The sequence below is a fragment of the Notechis scutatus genome, chromosome 7 (genome assembly GCF_049901735.1).
Source record: "Notechis scutatus isolate UNSWTSFEM ecotype Mainland chromosome 7, rNotScu1.2, whole genome shotgun sequence".
NCBI classification, from domain to species: domain Eukaryota; kingdom Metazoa; phylum Chordata; class Lepidosauria; order Squamata; family Elapidae; genus Notechis; species Notechis scutatus.
This window is the reverse complement of record NC_142015.1, coordinates 27638749-27661102: the sequence shown is the minus strand read 5'-3', so window position 1 is coordinate 27661102 and position 22354 is coordinate 27638749. Positions and strand designations below refer to the sequence as shown.

Here is a 22354-nt window from a genome sequence, read left to right as displayed (position 1 = left end):
GCCCTCTGAAAATCCACATCTATGGAAGATCAGGAACTTGTTATTTCTGGTTGGGAGTCGTGAAGAATTCATCCAAATTCATCTGGCCTGCATCCACTGCAAACTTTCTATGCAAATGCAAGGGCTTTCTTCCTACTTTCTTCACACAAGAACAACAATAGAGAGGTAGTTCCCACGACGGCTGCCACTGGCAACATTCTGCAGAAGAATCGAATGATAGCTGGCAGGATTTCTCTTAATTCTACCTAAATGTTATTTTATAAACTGCTACCGGAGCGTTTCCATATTTATCGTACAACCGTTTCCTTTGCTTGGTTTAACCTCCCCTTTCAATTCATATGATTGATGACTGCATTCAGGGAGCTGCCAGGATCTTTATTTGGCTCGAAAAATGCCTCCTTAGGCATTGGCTCCGTTTTCTGCCAGTGGTTCCCTTTCTGAAAAAAAGCCGGGCGCTTCTTCCTCCTCGCCTGGCCTCGCTCGAGCGGCCTTCCTCCGTCCTGCTCCCGCCTGTCGTCGCCCGAGAGCGGCTGCTGGAGGCTGCCCGGCCCCCTCGTGCCTTTGCGGGCGTTTTTCCTGCGACTGCCCGGCGAGGCTGCCCGGCACCGACTTCGAGTTGACGGTGCTGGAGGCCTCGGGCCTCTGCCCTGAACGGACCAAGCGGGCTGGGGGAAGGCTTTCCGGGAGCCTTCGGTCAGCCAGCAGGGTCAGGTCAGCGGCGGGCGAAAGGCGGCCTTCGCGGAGGTCGCTGCTACACGGAGTCCGAGGCGGCTTGTGCCTTCGCGCGCGCCGTAGCGCTCTTCCGCAGGCCAATCAGGACGCTCGTGGCGGTGCTGACGTCCTCTCGCGTCACGACCGTCGCTGCCGGGCGCGCTCCTCCCCGCCGGTTGCTATGGCGGCGGCGGCGACCCGCCCCTGTGCGGATGAGCTCACGCGGTGCCGCAGCTCCGGGAGGAGGAGGAGGAGGCGGCGGCGGCGGCGGCGGGGGCGGCGGTGCGGGGGAGGGTCGTCGTCGGCTCCTTCAGGGTAAGATGGCGGCGGCTGCTGCGGTGTCCGGCGGCGCCGGGGGCCCGCTCGCGGCCCCGGGCCCCCGCCTGGCCCCGCCGCCCTCCGCGGGCCGCCCTCCGGGCCCCGCGCGCATCGGCTACTACGAGATCGAGCGCACCATCGGCAAGGGCAACTTCGCCGTCGTCAAGCTGGCCACGCACCTCGTCACTCGCGTCAAGGTGAGCCGGCGCGCCTGCCCCTCGGCTCCGCTCCGCCGCGCTACGCGAGTCCGAGGCCTCGCAGGCGGCCCGCCGGCCGGAGGGGGAGTCTGGCGGCGGAGCCCCGTCCGACCCCGGATCGGGAGGGCGGCCGCTGCGGCTGCGGAGTGCGCTCGGACGAGCAGGCCCCGCCGCGGCTCCCTCGCCGGCCGCGCTCTTCCGCCTTTGCCCGGGGTTCGCGTTCCCCGCCGAGGCCGAGGGCGCCCCGGTCCTGAGGCGGCTCTCCGAAGCGCGCCTGAACCGGCGGGGACGCTTCCTTTGCCTTGACCTTCCGCGAGAGGCGGGGGTTCCCCGGCCGCCTCCAGCCATCCCTGCCCGGAGAAGCGCCCGCTTTCCGCCCGCCTCCCAGGGCCTCTCTGCCGAGGGGAGCCGGGCTCGGGCAGAAAGGGCTCTCGGGGCTGGCGCCCAGCGGTTGCGGGAGGAGGGCCGGGGCCTGTGCCGGGTCGGCCGGGGCCCGGGAGGGGCGAGCACTTGCCGGCGAGTTCCCGGTTCCGGATGCAGAGATGGTTTTGCCTTTGCCGGATCCTGTGGGCCAGGCGATCCAGGGTGAATCTGGTCCAGACTTCCACTCCGGTCAGGGGAGCGTATTGGCTCCCTTAGCCGGCTCTCTCGCTGCTTGCCTGGGCCAGGGGCAGCGGGGAGCGGCTGCCCAATGTGGAGGGATCCGGCAGAACCAGCGGGTCTTCTGTGTGCTGAGGCTTTGCTTCTGTTCAGGGCAGGGAGCAGCAGGCAAGGTCGCTGTTGTGATCCTAAGCTTGAAGGGATAGCCGGGCGGAGGGAGCCTCTTCCCTCCTTTGATTCAATGGTGCCCGTAGGGGGGCCTGGGAATCCTGCTTGGCCTGGAACAGCTTCCTCCGGAGGTCCCTGTGGCTCCCCCCCCCCCGGGTGTCGGGGAAGACTTGGCTGCTCTCCCAGGGGGGAGCCCTTGTAGGGTGTTGCTCCGTTGGCTGTGGAGAGAGTGTCTTCTGGACATGCATGATCTACTTTTTTTATTTGCTGTTGGTTTGGGTTACAGATCACTATTTTGTGGCATCGACCTTCTTGGAAGTTTACCTTGTGATTCTTTTGTTATTTTGGAATGTATCCAGATTAGGGAAGCTTACTGGCTGAACCCTCTTACAGTATTTTAAACCAGGTACTTGAATCAGAAACAAAATATTACTCCTGTGTTTAGGATCCTTGGTAAAGAAATATAGTGGTTTGTGGGATCAGAGACATTGACTGGCATCTGAAATGCATCCTGAACCTGACTAAGTTCTCCTCCTCCTGAGTGGAGAGGAATCACTGCCCGTTAAAAGCCCAGCCCCTGATCCCTCTGAAAAATGGGCACTTCTCCAGACAGAAACTCTTTATTCTCTCCATTTCTTTGGTCCTTGAAGTTCAGCTACATTTCTGAAGGAGACCGTGATGAGCAAAGGTGGTTTAAGGAGGATTTCTCTAGTTTCTGTGTTTGGTGGTCTTTACTGGAGTTGGTCCTGTAGTGATTCAGAGCGCAGACTGGCTTCAAACACACGTGGAAACAAATGCATGACTGTTTACATGTCCCACCAGAGAGTTTGGATGGTTCAGTGTGGGGTTAGATTTGGAGTAGGAAGAAGGTCATTATGGGGGACACCCCTGACAGGAATCCTGCCTGCAGCCTGGCTTAGCTGCCTCCGGTAGACAAGAAAGGTTCGTGGGGCATTCTTTAGAAAGAACTGGAGCCTTGGGACGTTCTTTGAAAAATGCACTTCAATTTTATAATAATGTTTTTTCAGTATTGAAAGTAGTAGAAGTTTATTTTATGTGTGTTATCTGAAATATTTTAATATTTAATATCCTGTTCTTCAGAAGAAAGAACTTCCACAGTATCAACACAGGTTAATAAAATGATGTGCCCTATTCTCCTTCTCAAAGTTCCAAAGACAGCACAAAAAGGAGGGGGACTGGTATAATAATGAATTTGGAATTAGGTTTTAGCTTTCAGATTTTTGGAAATGTCTAACTATGATAAAGAAAATCATGAGAGAATCCAAAAGTTGCTTATCAAAACAGATGACTGTTTTATGAGACAAATATAGCAATTGGCACCAACCGTCAAAAGGGCTGCTGGCATTCAAGAGCCAGAGAGTGAGGATCTAAAGAAGCCGCCCTCCTCCTCCTCCTCCTCCCCCCCCACCCAGGGCTCCCTCCCTGTGTGCCCTGGCTCAGAGGCCAGAGTGCAGGCTTCCAAGGGTCCTGTGGTGGGGAGACAAGCAGAATGCCCCTGCCCCCGTTACCCCCCTTGCCTATTTGGCTGGTAAGTGGGTGTGCATGAAGGACCCTCTTTCTTGGCTGGAGCCGTTCTGCTCTTTACCTGCGTTCTTCCAAAGGCCGAGTGAGTCTGATGTCCCTGCAACGGACTTCTCCCTCCCTCCCTCCCCTCCCCTCCCTGTCATTTGGGAAAGGAGAGCAGAGTTTTCACATCCTTGAGATGAGCAGGAGAAAGATGTCGGCTCCAGGCACCCAGTGGCTGAAGTGGGAGAGCTTGCCCTTCAGGGCCTTTCCTTGGTGGCTTTGCACCTGCCAAGAGTTTTGTTTTTGTTTTGGATAATTCTACCTGTTTTGTGGCTACTTTGCTGAAAGGACAGCCTGTCTGTCCGGGGAGCCTTTTGTAGGCCCTTCCAGGGAAAGGCACCCCCCCCCCCCCGCTGAATCTGATAGGGCTTCTGCCTGCAGGGCCTCCTAAAAGGCCCCCTCTAGGATGGAGGCATGCAGCGCATGCACCTGCTTGGCTGGTGGGCATGAACGGAAGAAGCGTCGTCCCCCTGGCTCTTCCGCTCCTCCCGGGACTCCTCTGGCAGCTCCTTCAGGTTGCCCTTGGTTTCAGACCTGACCTCCTCTGCCTGCTGAAAACCTTCTGCTTTGCAGTCCTGTGGAGGATCTTTCTGCCATGGATTAGAAGCCCCCTTCTTTAGCAGCACTCCTGGGGCTTGTGGTTTCGCCAGGAATCTGGATAGGTTTGCAAGGGAATCTCTGTAGAGGAGGAGGAAGCTTAAATGGATGGGGAAAGAAGCAGAGAGCGGCTGCCAGCTTCTTCACTCGGTGATTCCCTGGGTGCTTTTTGAGTGATGGAAGGATGTATTAAATACATTTTGGCTATTAACTACTTTATCTGGGCTCTGAGTAATTTTTTAGCTCAAAGAATGTTGTGGGTATAAGTATTCTCTGTAAGTGCTAAGTCTATCCAGCGCAATTCAGTTGATGGAACAGCTCCTACTTTTTACCTGGGGACCCTGAAAACTGTGGTGTAAAGTTATAGGCCGCTGATGAGAGGCGGCTGAAGGTTCTCTGGAGGAGCCTGTCATTTTCACTGGCATGGCGAGAAGAGGCTCAGCGTCATGCTTAGCCTTCCTGATAGCAGCCAAGATGGCAAGCATCTTGAAGTCTCCGTGATCGTCAGCGGTTGTTATTGTCCTCCACAGAACAAGAGCGATACTAGGTAAAAACCAAAAGGCACTTCAGCTGGGGTTCAGTATCAGTTCTCCGGGTCTAGGCTGCAGTCCTGGGATTTCCCAGTAATCTCCATCCAAGCACTAATCAGGCCCATCCCTGCTAAGCCTTTATATCTTACGCCTAAAACTCTTCACTGAGTGACTGTCTAGTTGGCAGCTCAGTATCTAGGAGGCATATCCAAGGCCGTTTAGATCTTCTATATGTTAATTCTCACGAATGGGATCAGTCTAAGCTATGGTAACATGTACCTGCACCTGGGCTGGAGAAGTACATCTTTGAAATCTCAACTATGTGGCCTAAGCAGGACATTGCGCATAAGTTTATTTGAAAGCAGACTGGGCTGCTCTTTAGGAGTTGGCTGGTCAAAGACTGGAGGAGTTTGCGGGTGCTCTTACGCTTTGACTGCACAACTAGGAAACAAGTTGCACTTTTCTCACAATCCTGAGAGTAGCGTTTAGTTGCTGAGTGGCTGTTATGGTGACCTCTGCCCACATTCACTTATTTGTCTGCAATACTGATTTGCAACTGGTTGTAGAGGTTTTTGAGGGTATGAATGTCTATGTGAGCTAAAGTCTCTATTTAAAAGCAGATAAATACATCCCTTCTCCCAAGAAACTGCAGTGGACTGGGGAACTGGGGAAAAGAAAGGCTGTTTTCACGACCCTTTGTCTTCTTTTGGGAAGAGAGTGTTTGCCAATTTAGTAGAGAGTGTAGTTTCACTTGATATTCCTTGAGATATATCTGTGGGTTGACCATAATATGGTTGACCATATTTATGGTTGACCATAATATTTCACAAGGAGAGTTCTCCACTCTTCTACTCGTTGTAGAATACCTTATGCCACCAGACTTGAAATTCTAGAACTAGAAAACCTTGAATTACGCCGTCTTCGGTCTGACTTAAGCATGGTATATAAAATCATACATTGCAATGTCCTACCTGTCAATGAATACTTCAGCTTCAACCATAACAACACAAGAGCACACAATAGATACAAACTCAAAGTAAACCACACCAAACTTGATTGCAGGAAATACGACTTCAGCAACAGAGTGGTCAACGTCTGGAATACTCTACCCGACTCTGTAGTCTCTTCCCCAAACCCCAAAAACTTTAACCTTAGACTGTCTACTATTGACCTCACCCCCTTCCTAAGAGGTCTGTAGGGGGCGTGCATAAGCGCACCAACGTGCCTACCGTCCCTGTCCTATTGTTTCTCTTCTTTTATTTTTCTTATATGTACCCATTTCATGTATTCACAACTATGTATTCGCTTATACTTATTATCTTGTAAACAATTGGCAAATCAAATAAATAAATAAAATAAATAAATAAATAGGCCACCAACATGCTTCATCAGCAAAGGGATTTTTGCTTCACCAAGTATTGTTGTGAGGAAGTCTATTGGAGGAAATTAGTAAATTTGCTTGAGAAGGGAATAGTACCTTGATTTATACTGAAGGGTGTGTGCAACTCTGGAACAAACTATTTTGGAGGTATGTATGAAATCTGTATCAAAGTGGCACCCAGACAACTGGAGTGCTTTAGATTTTGATGAGGGCAAACTTGAGTTTAAGTCCTGTGGACTGAGATCTTTTCATTTAGGCTGGTGGGTGAAATTTGTAGTCTGCTACAGGGGTCCCCAACCACCGGTCCGCAGACCGGTACCGGGCAGCGGAACAACTCCTACCGGCGCAGGCTTGCTGGGCGCCGCCATCTTTTTGATGAAAAAGTGCTTCCGGTGAGCTTTTCCGGGTAGAAAGCTCACCGAAGCACGTTTTCATCAAAAAAGATGGCGGCGCATGCTCGGTGAGCTTTTCCGGGTAGAAAGCCATTTCTACCCGGAAAAGCTCACGAGCGCTAGCGCCGCCATCTTTTTGCTGAAAAGTGCTTCCGGTGAGGTCACCGGAAGCACTTTTTCATCAAAAAGATGGCGGCGCCCAGCTGATGCCGGCCGGGCCGCGGCGCCCAGCTGATGCCGGTACCGGGCCGCGGCGTAGAAAAGGTTGGGGATCACTGGTCTGCTACATCTGGAGACCCCGAGGCTGCAGAAAGAGGACAGGTGCTGAAGCAGCAGTAAGTCTCAGGCACCTGGAACCACAAAGTGCCAGTCAAGCCAGGAAACTGCGTGGACTGCAAAACAAATCCCTCCCAGCTTTCACCATGGCAACAAGGGTACCTGTGACTCGGGGAGGAGAGGAAAAATCAGACAGGGTAAGTTGGGAGGGGGAGGCAGGATGGGAGACTGGTATAGTTTTGAAATTGCTTTGGAATGGGATGAGTTGTGCAGGGAGAAAGAATGTAGTTCCCATAGAAAAAACCGTATGTAGCCACCAGGAACAATGCCAAAGAGGGAATTATGATCCAGAGTGACTAGTGGCACCAAATTAGATAAGTTAGAATATAACGGATGGAAGAGACGATGGGCAAAATCCAGCTCTACTCCCTGCCATACTTCCTTGACAATGGCCATCCAACATCTGTTTAAACAATGCCGGGGCAGGATAATATCTGTGGAGAGACATCCAGATCATGGTTGTTTCACAAGTGTTTTTCAAAAGGCAGCTGGACTCCTTTTTTTTCCTTGAGAAAGACATTTTGCTCTTCATCCAAGCAGCATCTTCAATTCTGAACGAAGAAGCTTCCTGGGTAAGAAGTGAAACATCTTCTTCCTCAAGTTAAAAACCAAAGTCTGGGATAGCCGACTCCTCTACCGCCACTCAGGAGAGGCTCCTGCCGCTAGGAAGGTCTCCCTGATCGCCAGCTACAAGCGGCTTTCCTATCATTTAGAGCCAGCTTCTTGCATTGTCTTCTGCAATGGCACTGAAGAAACAGCCCCCCTTGTCTCTCTTGACAGCCCTTCAAAATCTCCCTGCAGTCTTCTCTTCTTTGGGCTAAACATACCTCATGTCTCCAACCTCTTTCCCCCCAGCCCCTACCATAGTTCTTCTCCACCCACACACCCCCCAAGACTTTCTCCAGTTCTTGAAGTCTTTTTCAGAAGCAGGTGGAAATTGAGGATGCTGTGATAAATACAGAATACTGATTGCATTTCTTGGATGCAGCCTACAATTATACTTGCCTTGTTTGCAGCTGCATCATGCTTTGGCTTATGTCTTCATCTTTTATTTATGTCATCATGTTCATCATATTTTGATTCACCAAGACACACAGATTGTTTGATACGTATCGCTTGCCACTGTCGTCCATCCCATTCCACCCTCATTATGCCCCTGTTCCCCATCCAAAGGAAGGACTTCACCTTTGTCTCTGCTGGAATTCCTCCTTTTGGTATCTTCTCACTGTGGGGCCCAGGAATATCCTGAAACTTGAACCTGGCCTCTAATGTGTTTGCTATTATTCTTTTTTTTCTTGTCTACCATAAATTTAATAATCATACTTTCCAATTTTGAAGAGAGCAGGACCTAGAACAGCACTCTGTGGTATGCCACTCGACACCCTTTTTTCCACTTGACCCAGAACTATTAGGGTGTGTGTACGTGTGTGCACATGTGAGATACGATTTGTTCAACCAGTTCTAAATCTGCCCAATGGCAGCAGAGTCCAGCCCACATTGTGTTGTTTTCTTTCTTAGGATTTCAAAGGAGAGCTCTCCGATGCGTTGCTGAACTTGTGATTATATCCCCAACATTCTTTTGGTCAACTAACAGGTCTAAAAAGCGGATCAGCTTGTTTGGCGTGTTTTTTTTCAAAAATAAACATACTCTGGCTTGTGCTAAGCAATGTGGTCTTTTTAAAATATTCACAAACCGTCGGCTTTGGAGGCTTGTCCAATCCCTGCGCCAAGCTGCCTCGTCCCTCGTGGCCCTTGGCCCTCTCCTGCCCCTTTCCAAACGGGGGTGGGGAGCGGGCTCTTCTTCCGGGGGTCTTCAAGGAAGGCAGAAAGGAGCTGACATGCACACACGCAGGTCATGACCCTTCAGTCTGGTGGATTCGAAGTCCATTTGGCTTGGCTAGGAGTTCTTTAGCCATTTTGGCGCTTAGCTTGGTTTGCTGCTCCAAGTGGCCAGTTGCTCTGTTCTGGCCCCCTTGAAGAGGGTTCTCCTTTGGGGAGAAATCCAACACAAAGTAGGAATCGAGGCACTTTGTCCTTTCTCGCCCACCTGTTGCCATCCAACCAATTGCTCCGGACAGAAGGCCCCTCCCTTCCTTCCTATTGCCAACCCCCTTCCCCTCTTTTCATTGCACTTCATTTCCCTTGCGTGCCTTTTTTGCTCCTTTTGTGCTTCAACCTTTATGTCTGCAGATACAGTGATCCCAGCCATCTTCCATTTCCTATAGATGCCCCCTTTAGGTCTGCACCTGAGCAGCGGTTTCTCAAGCTTTCCCCTCCTCGCTTTTTTTCTCCTGGTGGCAGGGATCTTTGATTGTGCTTCCATGGTAGTAACGTGCTTTGGAGACGTGCTTTTGCCTTTTCCTCTGCCTGGGGATTCTGTCCTGCCTCCTGTGTCTTCTTCAAAGCTTGTTGAAATGGGCTCTTCCGAGGTAGTAAAGTGTGCAAGGACAACCACGTTCCAATTTCATTGGCTGCAATATTTGGGGACTCCAAGGTGATAAGAGGACTTTCTCCCAAGGTTCCTGTTGTTTTTACTTGCCCAGTCAGCTCTTCCCTGTTGGCCAGGATAAGAGCTAGGACAGCAAACCTCCTTGTCTTTTCTTCAGTGTCCTGGAAAATGTTAACAGTTAGCAAGACTGAGGCCTCCCTAGTCCAACATCCTTACCACTCCCCCACACCGGCTCTTATCTAAGAGTTCCAAGAATCCACTCTGAACACTTTCCTAAATGTTCTGAATGTGTGTGTGTTTGTGTGTGCTAATTATTCTGAGACTATTCAGCCTTTTTCCCCCCAGTCTGCAACCTACGGGGGAACCAGGAACCACTTCAGTACCTGATTGTTTGGTGATACTTCTCATAAATGGCAGGACTTTTACTCAGCTAACACCTCCGTGATCCCTGACAGGTGGATTTATGGCTGGTTTGAAGTGATTCTCAGACTGTTCCTTCACAAAGCGGAGGGATCGAGACAGCTCTGAACTTGTACTCTTGGGAGGGATTTTTGTCAGCTTTGTGGATGGTACAGTTTTACAGTTTTACTGTCTGGCTACTATCTGCTTGGGACCACCAGACAATTTCAGACTGGAAACAAAAAATACTTTCCCAAAGAAGGTGATTTGGGATTGTTATTAAGAAAATGACATCATGTGGCCATGAAATCACTAGGAACTAAACTTTGTCTTTCTTTAAACCTTAGGAAACCTGTGGTTATCCCCTACCTCCAAACGCCCAAAAAATTCAAAACAACCTGATATTGACAAAAGATTGGTGTAACATATTTCATTTCTGCAGGCAAGTGATCAAATGCACAGGTATTGGGTGAAGGAAAGCCAGCTCCGATTATTTTGCGAGTAGTGGCCCTCCTCAATTCTAGGAATCTATAGCAGAAATATCTTTGTCTTACTTCTCTGCACATTTGAAAGGTTGTTACTGTTCAGCCTGCCGGTGGGATGAGGGAGCCAGCTGTGTGAAGTGGTGATCTCTATCAAGGGATAGGCTGTCACTGCACCACACTAAAGTGTGTTACGTTGGCCCAGATAATGTACATGATCCAAGGCAGCCCTGGAGTTGGCGGGTGCCTTCATCCTCTTAAGAGAATGGTGGTGGTGATCCTCTGCATTCATGGACCTCATTGCCATGGTTGACTGAAGAAGCCGGAATGGTCTGACTCCAGACAGTCACTCACCCAGCCATAAAGAAGCAAAAGGTATCTGGTATGGCGTGAGGCGAGCTCTAGGGCAGCGACGTCCTCTTTGTGGCTGTTCTAACCACTGTCTGAACTGCTGGAACTGGACAACAAAAGCCTGATTCTTTCAGCTGGCTGAAATGCCCTTGGCTTCTCTTGCAGCGAACCAGCCTTGCCTTGGGGTGCCTTGCCTTGGAAGCCTATCCTTCCCCGCTGCCACACTCCCCCTTCAAGACGTGGGGCAGGCTCTTGAGCTCGACTTCCGTATCCCCGGGCCCCCTGCTGCCCCTCCAGAGGGAAGGGAAGACCCTCCTGGTCGTTTTCTTTGGGGTGGGGGGGAAGGGAGTTATTTAGTAAGTGAACAGCCAAGTCAGCCAAAAAGAAAGTCCCGAGTCCCTTGCCGGGAGATCACCTCTTATCTGGGGTCCCTTGTAGGTGCCCTGGTCCCCTCATAACAGCTGAGCTGGAGGCAAACCTGATTCCAGAGCAAGCAACACACCCCAAAGACCTTGGTGTGTGTGTGTGTGTGGGGGGGTGTCTTTTCCCAGGCTCTTCCCTGCAGGGAGCCAAGCCCCCCTCACCCTTTTGGTTGGGGGATGCTCCTTTCAAAGACTCCGAGGGGCTACAGAAGTCATGGGTTTTTTAAGGGTCAATGTAAAAAAGCCAGGGATGTCCTTCTCCAGTCATGAGTATTCTTTTCTATTTTAAATAAAACTTATTCTTTTTTTAAATAGTCATATTCTCTGAAATGGCACAGATTCCCCTATCACAAATATCCCACATATCCCATTATAACATTGTGAATAGAGTGATGGACATTTTTGCCCTTAGATTTCTAGAATTACTTTTGCTGACAGTAGCATTTCCCAAAATGAAGGAAGGTGTTGTATGGCCAGAGTGGCCTGTTGGCTGTCATCACGGTGACTGAGCTGAATCCATGCTGTGAGTTTTGATCCCGGGACCAAAGGAATGCTTTAGTGGCTAGAACTTGGAGGATTGGCCATGAGCCCCGTTTGTTTAGTGCCAGCGTTGCTTCAAATGGTTTCTGAGCAAGCAGCCATTATGCAAGGACTACCTGTGTGGTCTAGCAAAATAATTTCCTGAAAAAGAAAGCCATTTAAAGACTGGGAAGCACTGCAAGGGTGGGGTGGAAGCAAAGGTGGCTTGCAAGGGCCGACAGATACGGAGTGTAGGTTGGTCCCCTTTTTGCACCCGGCTTTATTTCGGTCAGATGACGTAGTAGGACTGCAGACATTGAAACCACCAGGCACTGTGCTGGTCTCCCCCTTTAAGTTAAACCCAACCAGGTTGTACGATGGAGGGCTCAGGGCTTCTTAGTCCACGTGACCTTCCTCAGTGCCCAAGAGAGGGATGTGGTGGTGGCCAAAGAGCCACCGGCCCCATTGCCTCCTTCCTGGTCAAGTGGATCCGCGGCTGTGCCCGGCAGGCCTCCCGACCGTCTCTGGACCTCGCAGTTCTCCTCAGGGCCATCCGGGTCAGGGTGCTGCCCAGGGGTTTCTGCACAGCAGAGCCGAAGAAGCGATGCTTGTGTGGGACCGAAGCCCCATGGAACCTGGTGGAATGCCTGAAGCCGCATTCCGAGGACTGTGGGCATCTTTTGCTCTTTCCCACTTGCGGCTTTGCCCTGGGATGCTTTTCTGATGAGCTTGTGCAATTTCTGTAGTTTCACCCTATTCAAGTCACAACAGGAACCAGCAATTTGGGAGTGTCAAGATCCTGCATTTTGCCCAGTTGCAGATGTTTTTAATTTTGACAAGAGGCTGGCTGGCCGGAGGAGGCCGCAATGGGGACTCTCCATCTCTCAGTGCTAGTCACCAGATGAGAGGGAGCCTGCGGAAGGGATCTCCCCAAGGATGGTTACTGAAAAAGGGATCCGTGCACCTTTTTTGGAGAGGGCCTCCTGCATTTGCCACCCATAATCAGTAGTTGGGCGTTTAAACCTGGAGCAGGTGCCAGTTCAGGTATTTTCTAGTCCTCGTCTCAGTTTGTGATTATCACCGAGGTTGTTGTCTAGCCCTCCCAATGCCTAAGCCAAAGGCAGGGACTCCCTGGCTCCCCAAGTGTGCCTTGGGCCCCAAACCTCCCCCAGCCCAGGGTGCAGGGTCAGCCGTCAAGGAGAGCGAGACCACCAGCTTGCCTGCTCCTGCGGGTTACCGAGAGCGGTTCCCCCGTCACTTCTGCTACCTCCTTCCCTACTGTAGGATGTGATCTACCTGGGCTTGGGGATCCTATTGGCTTAAATTAGCTCGGTCCCCCTCCCCTCCCCCTCCCCCTGTGGCATCATGAGGCTCCCTCCCTCCGTCACCCGTCTCCGCGATTCCCTCCTTCCTCCCAGCAGTGAATATGATTTATGAAACAGGCAAGGAAGTTATAAGTGTAATGTTGGGGGAACTGATTTCTGATAAGTTTTTTTCCATTTGGGGAAGACCTTTTAATATTGTGCCAACTAGTCAAGGCGCCCTTATCACTTCTTGTGCTATTGGAAATTGAGAAGGGATTAAAAAAAATAGACACTTTTGGAACAAACACCTTTAAAAACCTAAGTGATTAAAATGTACGGGGAATAACGATACTCTATACTGAGGTGGCTGCTTTCTTTGGTGGGTGTGCTAAACCTCCCCCCCAATCCACAGAACTTCCGTCTTCTTCCCAATCCAGAGAGACAAGAATGCAGTTTCCAGGAGTTAAAGCTTGGTCACAGCTGAAAGGATGGTTTAAAAACACAGAGCCGGTAATTTGACCTGTTTAGTAATAATACAAACAAGAGGAAGTCTTCATGGATCCATGGAATAATTGCCTAGCGTTGCAGTCCGAGTAGCAAGCTAACACCTGGCATTTAATTTCACTCCAGAGACCGGGTGAAGAGCCGTATTTGAAAACAGACCATTTTAGCTCTGTGTCTGCAGCGGCAGGAGCTGGAATGGGAGGACTTGCAATTAAGCAGCCTCTCCTGGGAGGTTATCTGTCATCTTGTCCGATTCACAGAGGTCAACAGCTATCCTCCTCTGGGGACTGCAAGGTCTGTGCCTGGCTGTGTTTGGATTTGAGTGTGCTTGCGTGTACCAAAACACTCGCCCTGTGAATAGAGGCAGAGTCTCTGCGTCCCAGCATCTCTTATCTCTCTCTGTCTGTCTGTCTGTCTGTCTGTCTGCGTGCTTCAGACAAAACACATGATAAGGAGGGAGCCGTTTTCCGGGGATGGGACCCACAAGGTCAGGTGTGCACAGTTTTAGATTGCAGTGAGGTTGAGACTGACCTCCGTTCCACTTGGTGGGTCTTCTCCCTTCCTGGCTCTTTGGCCAATTTCTGCTCTCCCACCCCCACCCCCATTCTCCAGTGCTATGGCGGCAGTGGCAACAGTTGGCAACGGGGGTTGTTTGGTGTGTTTTAGGCATCTCCCACCTCTATAGCATGGAGGGGCAGATTCAGCACTTTAATCTCCTGGTTTTTCCATTGCAGTGAGGGGAGCATTCCTGCCAAATGAATCATTGTGACTGTATAGGATCTTTTCCTGTAAACACGTGTATTTTTATCGAAACCTCATACAGTGGCAATTTTTAGCCTGTATCCTGGGCTGCTGTACTGTTTCAAATAGAGGACAAATGGAGGAGGTGGTGGTGTGTGTGTGTGTGTGGGGGGGGGGGGCACGGCCTTCCCCTCGGTTCCCCTGCCTGTGGCAGGGCTGAGGCACCTTCCCTTCCCCAGGACTTTCTTGAGGCTGAAATGATGCTTCCTGCCCTCAGGCACAACCACAGGCAGCCAGGCCCCTTTCTGGAACAAACAAGGCCAAACATTCATGGGGGGGTTGGATGTGAAATCCTGGCTGATAAGAGGATTGTTGCAGGGACTTGGAGCTGGGCCTGCTCCTTTTGGCTGGCAGCCTGCTTGGGTGGTCCTGATAAAGGAATATTTCAGCCGAGGGAAAGAGAGAAGGGAGAGCTCTTTGTTTAACCTTGAAATGAAGCTAGTTTTGCACATGGGTCTGGATCAGAGAGCTTGGCACCGAGCGGCACTGCCAAACATTCTCCTGTACCCTCTGCCAGTCCAGTGCAAGGAAGTCTCATGGTGTCATGGACCGGTCTGGCTTCAGCTTCCAGGCAATGCGGAGCTGCAAGAACAGCCGGTGGTCCTGGAATGGCCAAAGCAGAGAGGGCAGCAGCTGAGACCACGGACGAGGCCTCTCCAAAGGGAACCTGACGCCGTTCCTGCCGAGGTTTGTGGATCTACAGTCTCCAGAGTGGCCTCAAAAGCCTTGGAAATGAAGTCGAACCATTGGAAGGATTTGTTTTAGCCAACCATTCAACCTTCATCCTTTTCTTTTCTAAGTGGTACCCATTCCGTCTAATGTCTGGTTTGCAAGGACTTGGTACACATGTCGCTCAGCACTGAGCCCTGAGGCACTTGACTTGTTCGGGTTAATGAGAGGCCAGGCCTGGCGACTTGTCTGCTTTTCAAAAATGCCCAGAGGGTTGTTCTCAAATCACCTCGGCCTCCTTTTCCTTCCTGTTTTCCCTTTTCCAGGGCGGAAGAACCCTAAGCTCAACCGTTTGCTGCTGCTCCGTGGCTCTAGATATAAACAAGGAGAGGGAAAGAAAGGATGCTAAGCAGAACAAAAAAGCTCTTGAATGCCTGTGCTTAAAACCCCTTTGAGGCCCCAAGCCGGTTGGAAGAGGGAAGGAGGCCTGATCCAGGGAGGGAGGGCAAGCGCGACCTAGGCGTGCACGCGTGTGCCTGTGTCAGATATCCCACAACTTGTGTCCTTAAAGTCCAAGCCATCTTGGGGAGGCGACCCTTCCACGGGCACAGCTGTGTGGCCCTGAGCTCCTCCGGACAGCCCGGCTTTTGCCCTGGGAAAGGGGCTCTTCTGCCAGGAGCAGCTGAGGCATTTCTGGGCCTGATGCAATAGCTCTGGGGGTCAGGAGAGAGCTCAGCCGAGCGAGCGAGCGTCCCTGGGAAGGCCTCTCGCCCTCTGGGGCCTCGTCCCGCCTTGCCCTGCCACGAGAGGAAGGCCTTTGCTCTGCTGCAGAGCAGACACTGTCTGTCCGAGGGCTGGTCTCAGAGGAGGAGTTGCCTTCAAATGGGGAAGGAGAAGGAAGGCTGACTTGCAGGGGAGAAACCCAGCCTCTCCTGAGCTAAAGGGGAAAACTCCAGGATATGGTGAGGAAGGGATGGCCAGGGACTCTTTGCTTCTGTGGTTGCTGGCCTCTTTTTCTGGCCTCCGGATTATTCATCCCGGGATTGTCTCTCTGATTGGAGGCCCCATTTCGCCTCCCCTGAGCGCTGGTGAGTGGGTGGGTGGCTTTTCCGTGTGCAGCTTCAGCCTTTCCTCTCTCTGGAGGATGGAAGGAGGCATCCCAGGGAGTGCGTTGGGATGAGCAGAAATTGGGTAGCCTGGGCTTCCTGCAGGCTTCCTCATTCGATCCCCTCAGCATCTTCCGGGGGTGGGAGCGGGGGCGTCTGCCTCGCTCTCTTGCAACTCTACCCACTGTGACGATTTTAGAAGACCTTTGCTAATTGGCTGAGTGCCTGCCCAGCACTGAGCATCCCAGGAGGAGAGCTAAGCTGCAAGGCAGGAAGACCTTGTCTTCTCGGTGGGCTACGCTTTGGGAGCCTGCAATGTTTGGAAAGGCAAACGGAGATATGAAGAGCATCTTCGGAGCTTCTAGCTGTCTCCTTTCAGTACTGCAAAATGGCTCCTGCCCCAGGAGATGCAACCCCAATGCTGCAATGAAAATGCGGGCATGTGGCGAAGTGCCAGGCAGGGACCAGCCTTCCTGGTGCCCCTGGGCCAAAGGCTGGCCTTTTGCAGTTCTGTCCCAGAGCAGTTGTGGGAGAGGTTTCCTGCAGAGCTGCAATTCCACGCATCAGCCGTCCTTCTCTTTTGGTGCTCTAGGTCTGAAGTACAGGTCCACCAGAAGGAACTACTCTGTTTTTCAGTGGTAGGAATTGCCACCGTTTTAACTTCTTTGGAGTTAAACCCACAAATGGCACCGGCTAATAAGGCATGGAGCCTCCTTGTCCTTTTCTGACAGGGCACCCCTTGGAACTATGGAGCCCCTGGAAATTTTCTTCCTAAAATAGAGTAATATAACTGTTTCCAGAATAATTGCATTCCAAGATGTTTTTGTTCAGACAGAAACACCTTTTGTTTTAAGCAAGGGAGAATAATGATGGCTAGTGGTTGACAGGCGGGGCAGTGGAGTCGGTAGTTCACCATCCCTGGGCAGCTCGGAGGCTGCTTCCTAAACGCTGGCCCCAAAGGGAGCAGGGCGAGGGGGGCAGGCTTGGGGGCTCAGAGAGTGGGACAGGCCCCTTGCCCGTGTTAGGAACGCTGGTCAAAGGAGCAGGAAGTTGACGGATATGAACTCTTCCTATAAACAAGGTCCTAAAGGGTTCATCTTTTTCTCTAACTTGTTGGCTCAGTTAGATGGTAGCTGGTGGAATCCCCAAATATGAGGCTCAGTCACACCAGCTTGATTGTGACTGTCATTTGTCTCGCTCGGTTGGTGTGATGTGTGACCCATTATCCCATTCTGGTCTATGCAAAGCAGGCCACTGTGGCCTGCTCCAAAAGATGCTTAAGATGGCACAGGGATTCCATGGCAGATTCTGGCCAAGAACCACACCAGGCCAGAAGGCTGAAATAAAATGCTGTCCTCACAAGCGTGTTGAAGGTCCTGGGCCTCCAGCTTCCCTGAAAATGCCTGGCAGAGGGTAGTTTCCAGGCGTTTTCTGTCTGATATTGGCTGGCCTTGACTCGCCTTCATCGGGGTGTACTACTGACTGTAAAAAATGTGTAGTTCCCTTCCTCACAGGACAAGAGTGTTACTTGTGGGTGTATTCTGCCTGGGAACATGGTGTGTGTTCAAACTCAGCATGGATTTGTGAGAAACCACAGTTCATTCTCAATGCAGGACACATCAAAACAGAAGTGAGACTTTTGAGAGGAAGAAAATGACAACTGCAACATTGCATCTGCCCTTGGCTTAAGCTGTGTGGTCTCAGAGGTCTGCTTGTCAGTTGTGGATGTGAAAGAAATGAGGGGGGTTGGGATTTCAGCCCGAAATAGTCTTAATTCACTCTGCTCATTTCGGTCCCTGCTGTCTGGACCCCATAAGTCTGGGCCAGCATGTCTTTGGAGACATGCATTACAAGAGGACCTTTGGAAACCAGCATGTTAGTTAAAAATGGATGCCTGTCAAAAGTGACCTCTGCGTGTCCTGTCCCTGAGCCTTAGGGGACTAAGGCCTGCATTCATCTGCCCAGAGCAAGGTGGAGGTTTGGCACAGAATGATGAAAAATTGGGGAAACTGAGCTGGGCTCCTATAAGAGCCAAGTGGGAAAGGGCCTGCTCTTCTTTTCCTGCAGCCGAGCAGGGAAGCAAGACATGGCGAGATGGGGGGAAGGCATCGCCTCCAGTTTAAAGGGGGCCCTTTGGAAGCCTCTGCAGATAACCAAAGGCTCACCAAGAAGTTGCCGTGCCGCTTATGTCACCCAAATTCGCCTCTGCTTCTCCCTGGTTTCCATGGGAACTGCTGGCTTGATTGCTGCAAATGGCGTAGAAAATGCTTGTCAGAAGTTGAAACGTTGCAGATCCCCCACAGTTGCTCACATCTTCCAAGGGAATTTGGGTCCTAAAACCCAACTGAAATTGACCTGGGCAAGAGCACCTTCCTTCCCTTGGCCCAACCAGGGGTGGGATGAGGTGCTCAGACTCACCCCTGGTTGAATGGGCTCCTAAGAAGACTTTCTCCCAGACGTCCAATCCGTATCCTAGGAAGAAGTGAACCAGAAACGGAGTATGGGGACTTCAGTCTCTATTGCGGTTTTCAAGAAGAGATTGGACTCCCATCTGTCAGAAATGGTGTAGGGTCTCCAGCTTGGACAGGGGATTGGACTAGATGACCTACAAGGTCCCTTCCAACTCTGATTATCTGTTATCAGTAGCTAAAGGCCCCTGAACAAACATGACAGGGTGGAAGAAATAAAACATGTATCAGCAAAGTGCTTTGCAAAGTAATCACTGGAGAAGTTAATAAAGATCAACCTTAAAATTAAATACGTCAGAAACAGGAAACCAGATAGGGAATAGCTTGAAGACGGTGTATTCACCAGGCCCGAACGATTGTTTTCAAAGTGGGAATCCAAAGAGGCAAATAAGAGGCAATCATGCCAAGCGACCTTCTGAATTCTAAAACACATATCGACCCATTGAAAACCAACCGGTTGCCATGTCCAGATCCTATTTGGCCCTATGCAGAGCCAGTCAAATGGGCAATGTGCACGTAAGGTGGCCAGCGTGATGCTAATTTTAAAAATGGGCCCAGGGGAGTCCAGAAAGTTAGACTGGTCACCTCAAGGTTGTTATGAATAAATGAGTGAAAATAATTATGAAAGACAAAGTGCCAACCTTACACATTTAGAAACACTGCTGACGAATTTCCCTTTCTTCTATGAAGAACCTTTCCGAGTTCTTTGAGAAGATTCTCTCCGTGTGGATGATTCTGTATATGTTGCTTGCAGAGTTTTCAGAAAGCCTCTGGCAAATCTTTATTCAAATACCTTTTAGCACAATTAACTGTAATGCGATAATAACTAAGTTCTTCTGTGGAACAATAGCTGATTTAAAAAATGGAGTACAAATGATCATTTTTACATTGAAGGTTTATGATGTCTGCCCTTCAATTCTTCCTATGGATGTTTGCAAACTATCAGGAGGTAGAACAAGGTGAGCAAGTTTCCTGAGAACATAAGGATATTTGTGGCTCTCAGTAAAAAGAAGAGCATCAGAACGAATTGCTTTCTCATACGGTAAAAACTCTTAAATTACTCCTGGTAACAAAACATCCGGAGGCTTATTGTCACCACTGGAAATTGCAAATATGCCATTTGCTAGGAAAGTGTAACCGCCTCCAGGAGGTCTCCTGCCTTTTCAGCCTGAGTAGGTCTGTTGTGAGAACGGGGTCGGCCTTGGAATCCTTCATGTCATCCTGACAATATATATTCATTTTAAAAAATGTCTTTCTGGGAAGGAACTTTTCTGGGAAGGTGGTGCTTCTCCTTTTTTCTAGCTTCAGTGTTTAAGAGATGCTGTGTTTTTGCACGTGTGTATGTACAGACAGGACAGGGAAGGAGATTTCGGTCCAGATTGCCAAACTGACAAGAGATTCTTGCTCTTAACCCATGTCAATGAAACAATTGTATGATGAACGTGCTTCTGCCCCCCTGGCTTCCTCTTCAGACCAGGGGAAGAAGCTTCAGGCTCTGCCAGCCACCCGGTTTTCTGGCTTAAGTGGAGCAAAAGGAGCGACTAGATGCAGTGACAGATTCCTCTGGAAGGGATTTCCAATTGGGGAACAAGCCAAGGCATCCCACGCGTTCCCTTCCTGGAAGCCGTCCAGTTTAACCCTGGTGGGGTTTTGGGAGGTGCCAGCTAAATCCCTGTCGCTCGGGAGCAGCACACCCTGGGATGCGTCCCAGCTTGTACATCTGAAGGGTGGCCCGTCCTTCAGCCGGCTGAGCAAGAAGAGGAGGCATTGCAAGCAAAGGCTGCGTCTGGCTGGAGATGAATCATTCTCCCGAGGTGAGGATGAAAATGCTTTTGATCATCCAGGCGGAGGAGACAGGGTAGAAGTAGGGCAGGAGCACACAGCAGAGCCAGCCAGAATCTATAGGGGACAATCCATGCACCACAAACAGTGGAGAGTGGATATACCACGTAGATCGGGCCCCTGGCCGTGATGTGGTTGGAAAAAAGTCCAGATTGTCAAGCCTTCCAAGAACAGCTGGGGATTATATATAAACAAACCACTGCAGAGCAGCTCTAATGCATACCGTTGTCAGGTTAAATGCCATCATCTCCACGAGGTAGTAGCGCATTGTCAAGAAAACAATGAAAAACAAAGCTTCTTTTGGATAGTGGAATTGTTGCCTAATAAGAACAAAAGGGAGCACATATCCTTCAATATAAGTAAACAACACAAGAAGACAATAGGTTTTAAAAAGCTTGCTGGAAGATCTAAATTTCTTCTGCAAAGAATGTTTCAGAAGTCCTTGAGATTTCTCAGGAAGGGATTTTGAGGAACACAGCATTAATATTTCCAAGTCGCCCAATAAAGCTGAATTCCTTGGAAGAAGAAGCCAGTTAGAGAGGGGGTTGGACCTTGGGATGACAAAGAATTAAAGATGGACATACGTGTGCAGGTGTTTGGACTCTCTGTGTGTGTGTGTGTGTGTGTGTGTGCCCAGTATGTGTAGACGTACAAAGCTGCAAAATGCATGTCCTTTTGGAGCAAAGAGTCGTGATGACAAGAAAGGACCTGGTTGGGGGTAAGGGGTGGGTGGGAGAGGCCCCCTGCTAATGCTTGGCAAAGGAAAAAGCTTCAGGGCAGGGATGGGGACTCCCAGGTGGGGAGGCAGGCACCTAGCAATTATGCCGCCTGAGTCCTTTTGGCCACCAGGCAGCCTCCTTTGGGACTGGCAAGGGGGTCACCGGGGGTTGGGGGTGGGGAGTGTAGGGCTGGACAAACTGGCCTTGGTTTACGGGATTGCCAAAAGAGGTTCGAGTCCAGGTTGGCCTGGCCTAGCAGAACCCAGAGGAGACCCCAAGGAGACCTTCAGTGACACCAGCGGTTTGTCAGTCCTCCTCCTGGCAAATCCGGATTGACACCACTTGGTACGTAATACGCCAGTCTCCGAGGATTAGCCCAAGATTGAGCCGAGGCTGCTGATCCTTCCGTCTTCTCGAGCTCTCTTCCCGGGCTATACCTAGGGTGACCCCAGGCATGGGCAGCATGCTTTGTCACCCCCTGCCCTTTGGGCCCAGGAGCCCGGCCTGGGGGAACCTGGGCCCCGGGTTCAGGTCAGCAGGACCATTTTGGATGCTGGGCTCCTGAGGCCGAGCTGCTGCTCTGGCAAGCGGGGGCTCCTGGCTGCTAAGCAACTTTGTGTGGCATTTTGGCTCCTCACTGACGCTGTGCCGGTGCAGAGCAGCTGCCCTGGGCTCCGTTGGCACCTCTTGCCGAGTGATCTAAGAGCCACGTTCATGGAGAGACGGGCTATCCCGCGGCTGGCAGACGGGCTGTCCTGCTTGGCACCAAGATTGCTCCTGTTTCGGAGGAAAGTGCAGAGGCTACTCGGTGGCTTCATAGCCTGTTTAACGAGTGCAGGTTACGTTTATGACATTATTGGATCGCTGAAGGTTTGGCAGCTTTGCACAGTTGAACGTGGTTAGATTTTAGTTTGGCTTTGTTTTGGCAGTTGTGTCATAAACGCTCACTTGATTTTTGTGAAAAACATTTTCTCACAAGTGATTCAATGCTGCCTCTCTCTCTTCCATCCCAGCCCTGTTCAGTCATCATTGCTGCCTCTAATCTCCAAAGTGGGCAACTTCTGCAGCTTTCATGACACTGATAACCGCCAAGCTTTTCAGTTCCCAAGAGCTTCTTCTCTGAATTATCCACAATCTTTTCCAGGAACTCTTCAGGGTGGCTTTCCCCGTTTTCCTCTCCTCTTTAAGAAGGTCCATTTAAGTCTCTTATTCCGCCCTTCGGATAAGTTAACTGAAACAAATTCCTCGATAGGACCATGAATGAGATTTGGATATTTTAATCCTATTTTACCAGAGTTGACAGACTGTCAAGAGAGACAATGCATTCCACTTCATCATGCATCTTAAAAGTGGTTCCCCTCCCCCATTCCCCTGGGCCTTCCTAGTCGGTAGGCAAGACGGTCCATGTGCCTGAGCCTCTCTGCGCTTGGAAGAAGAAACAGATTGACTCCCTTCCTTCCTTCCTTCCTTCCTTCCTTCCTTCCTTCCTTCCTTCCTTCCTT

The 22354-nt window shown here is 50.7% G+C and overlaps 1 protein-coding gene across 1 annotated transcript in view; it reads left to right on the top strand.

Moving 5' to 3' along the window:
* Nucleotides 1–903: 903 nt before the first annotated feature.
* Nucleotides 904–22354, top strand: part of SIK3 (SIK family kinase 3) — a 40512-nt gene continuing 19061 nt past the window's right edge. The window contains 1 exon segment of the mRNA XM_087969742.1: nt 904–1226. Within this exon segment, the coding sequence (XP_087825868.1) occupies nt 924–1226 (303 nt within the window). The 5' untranslated portion in view covers nt 904–923.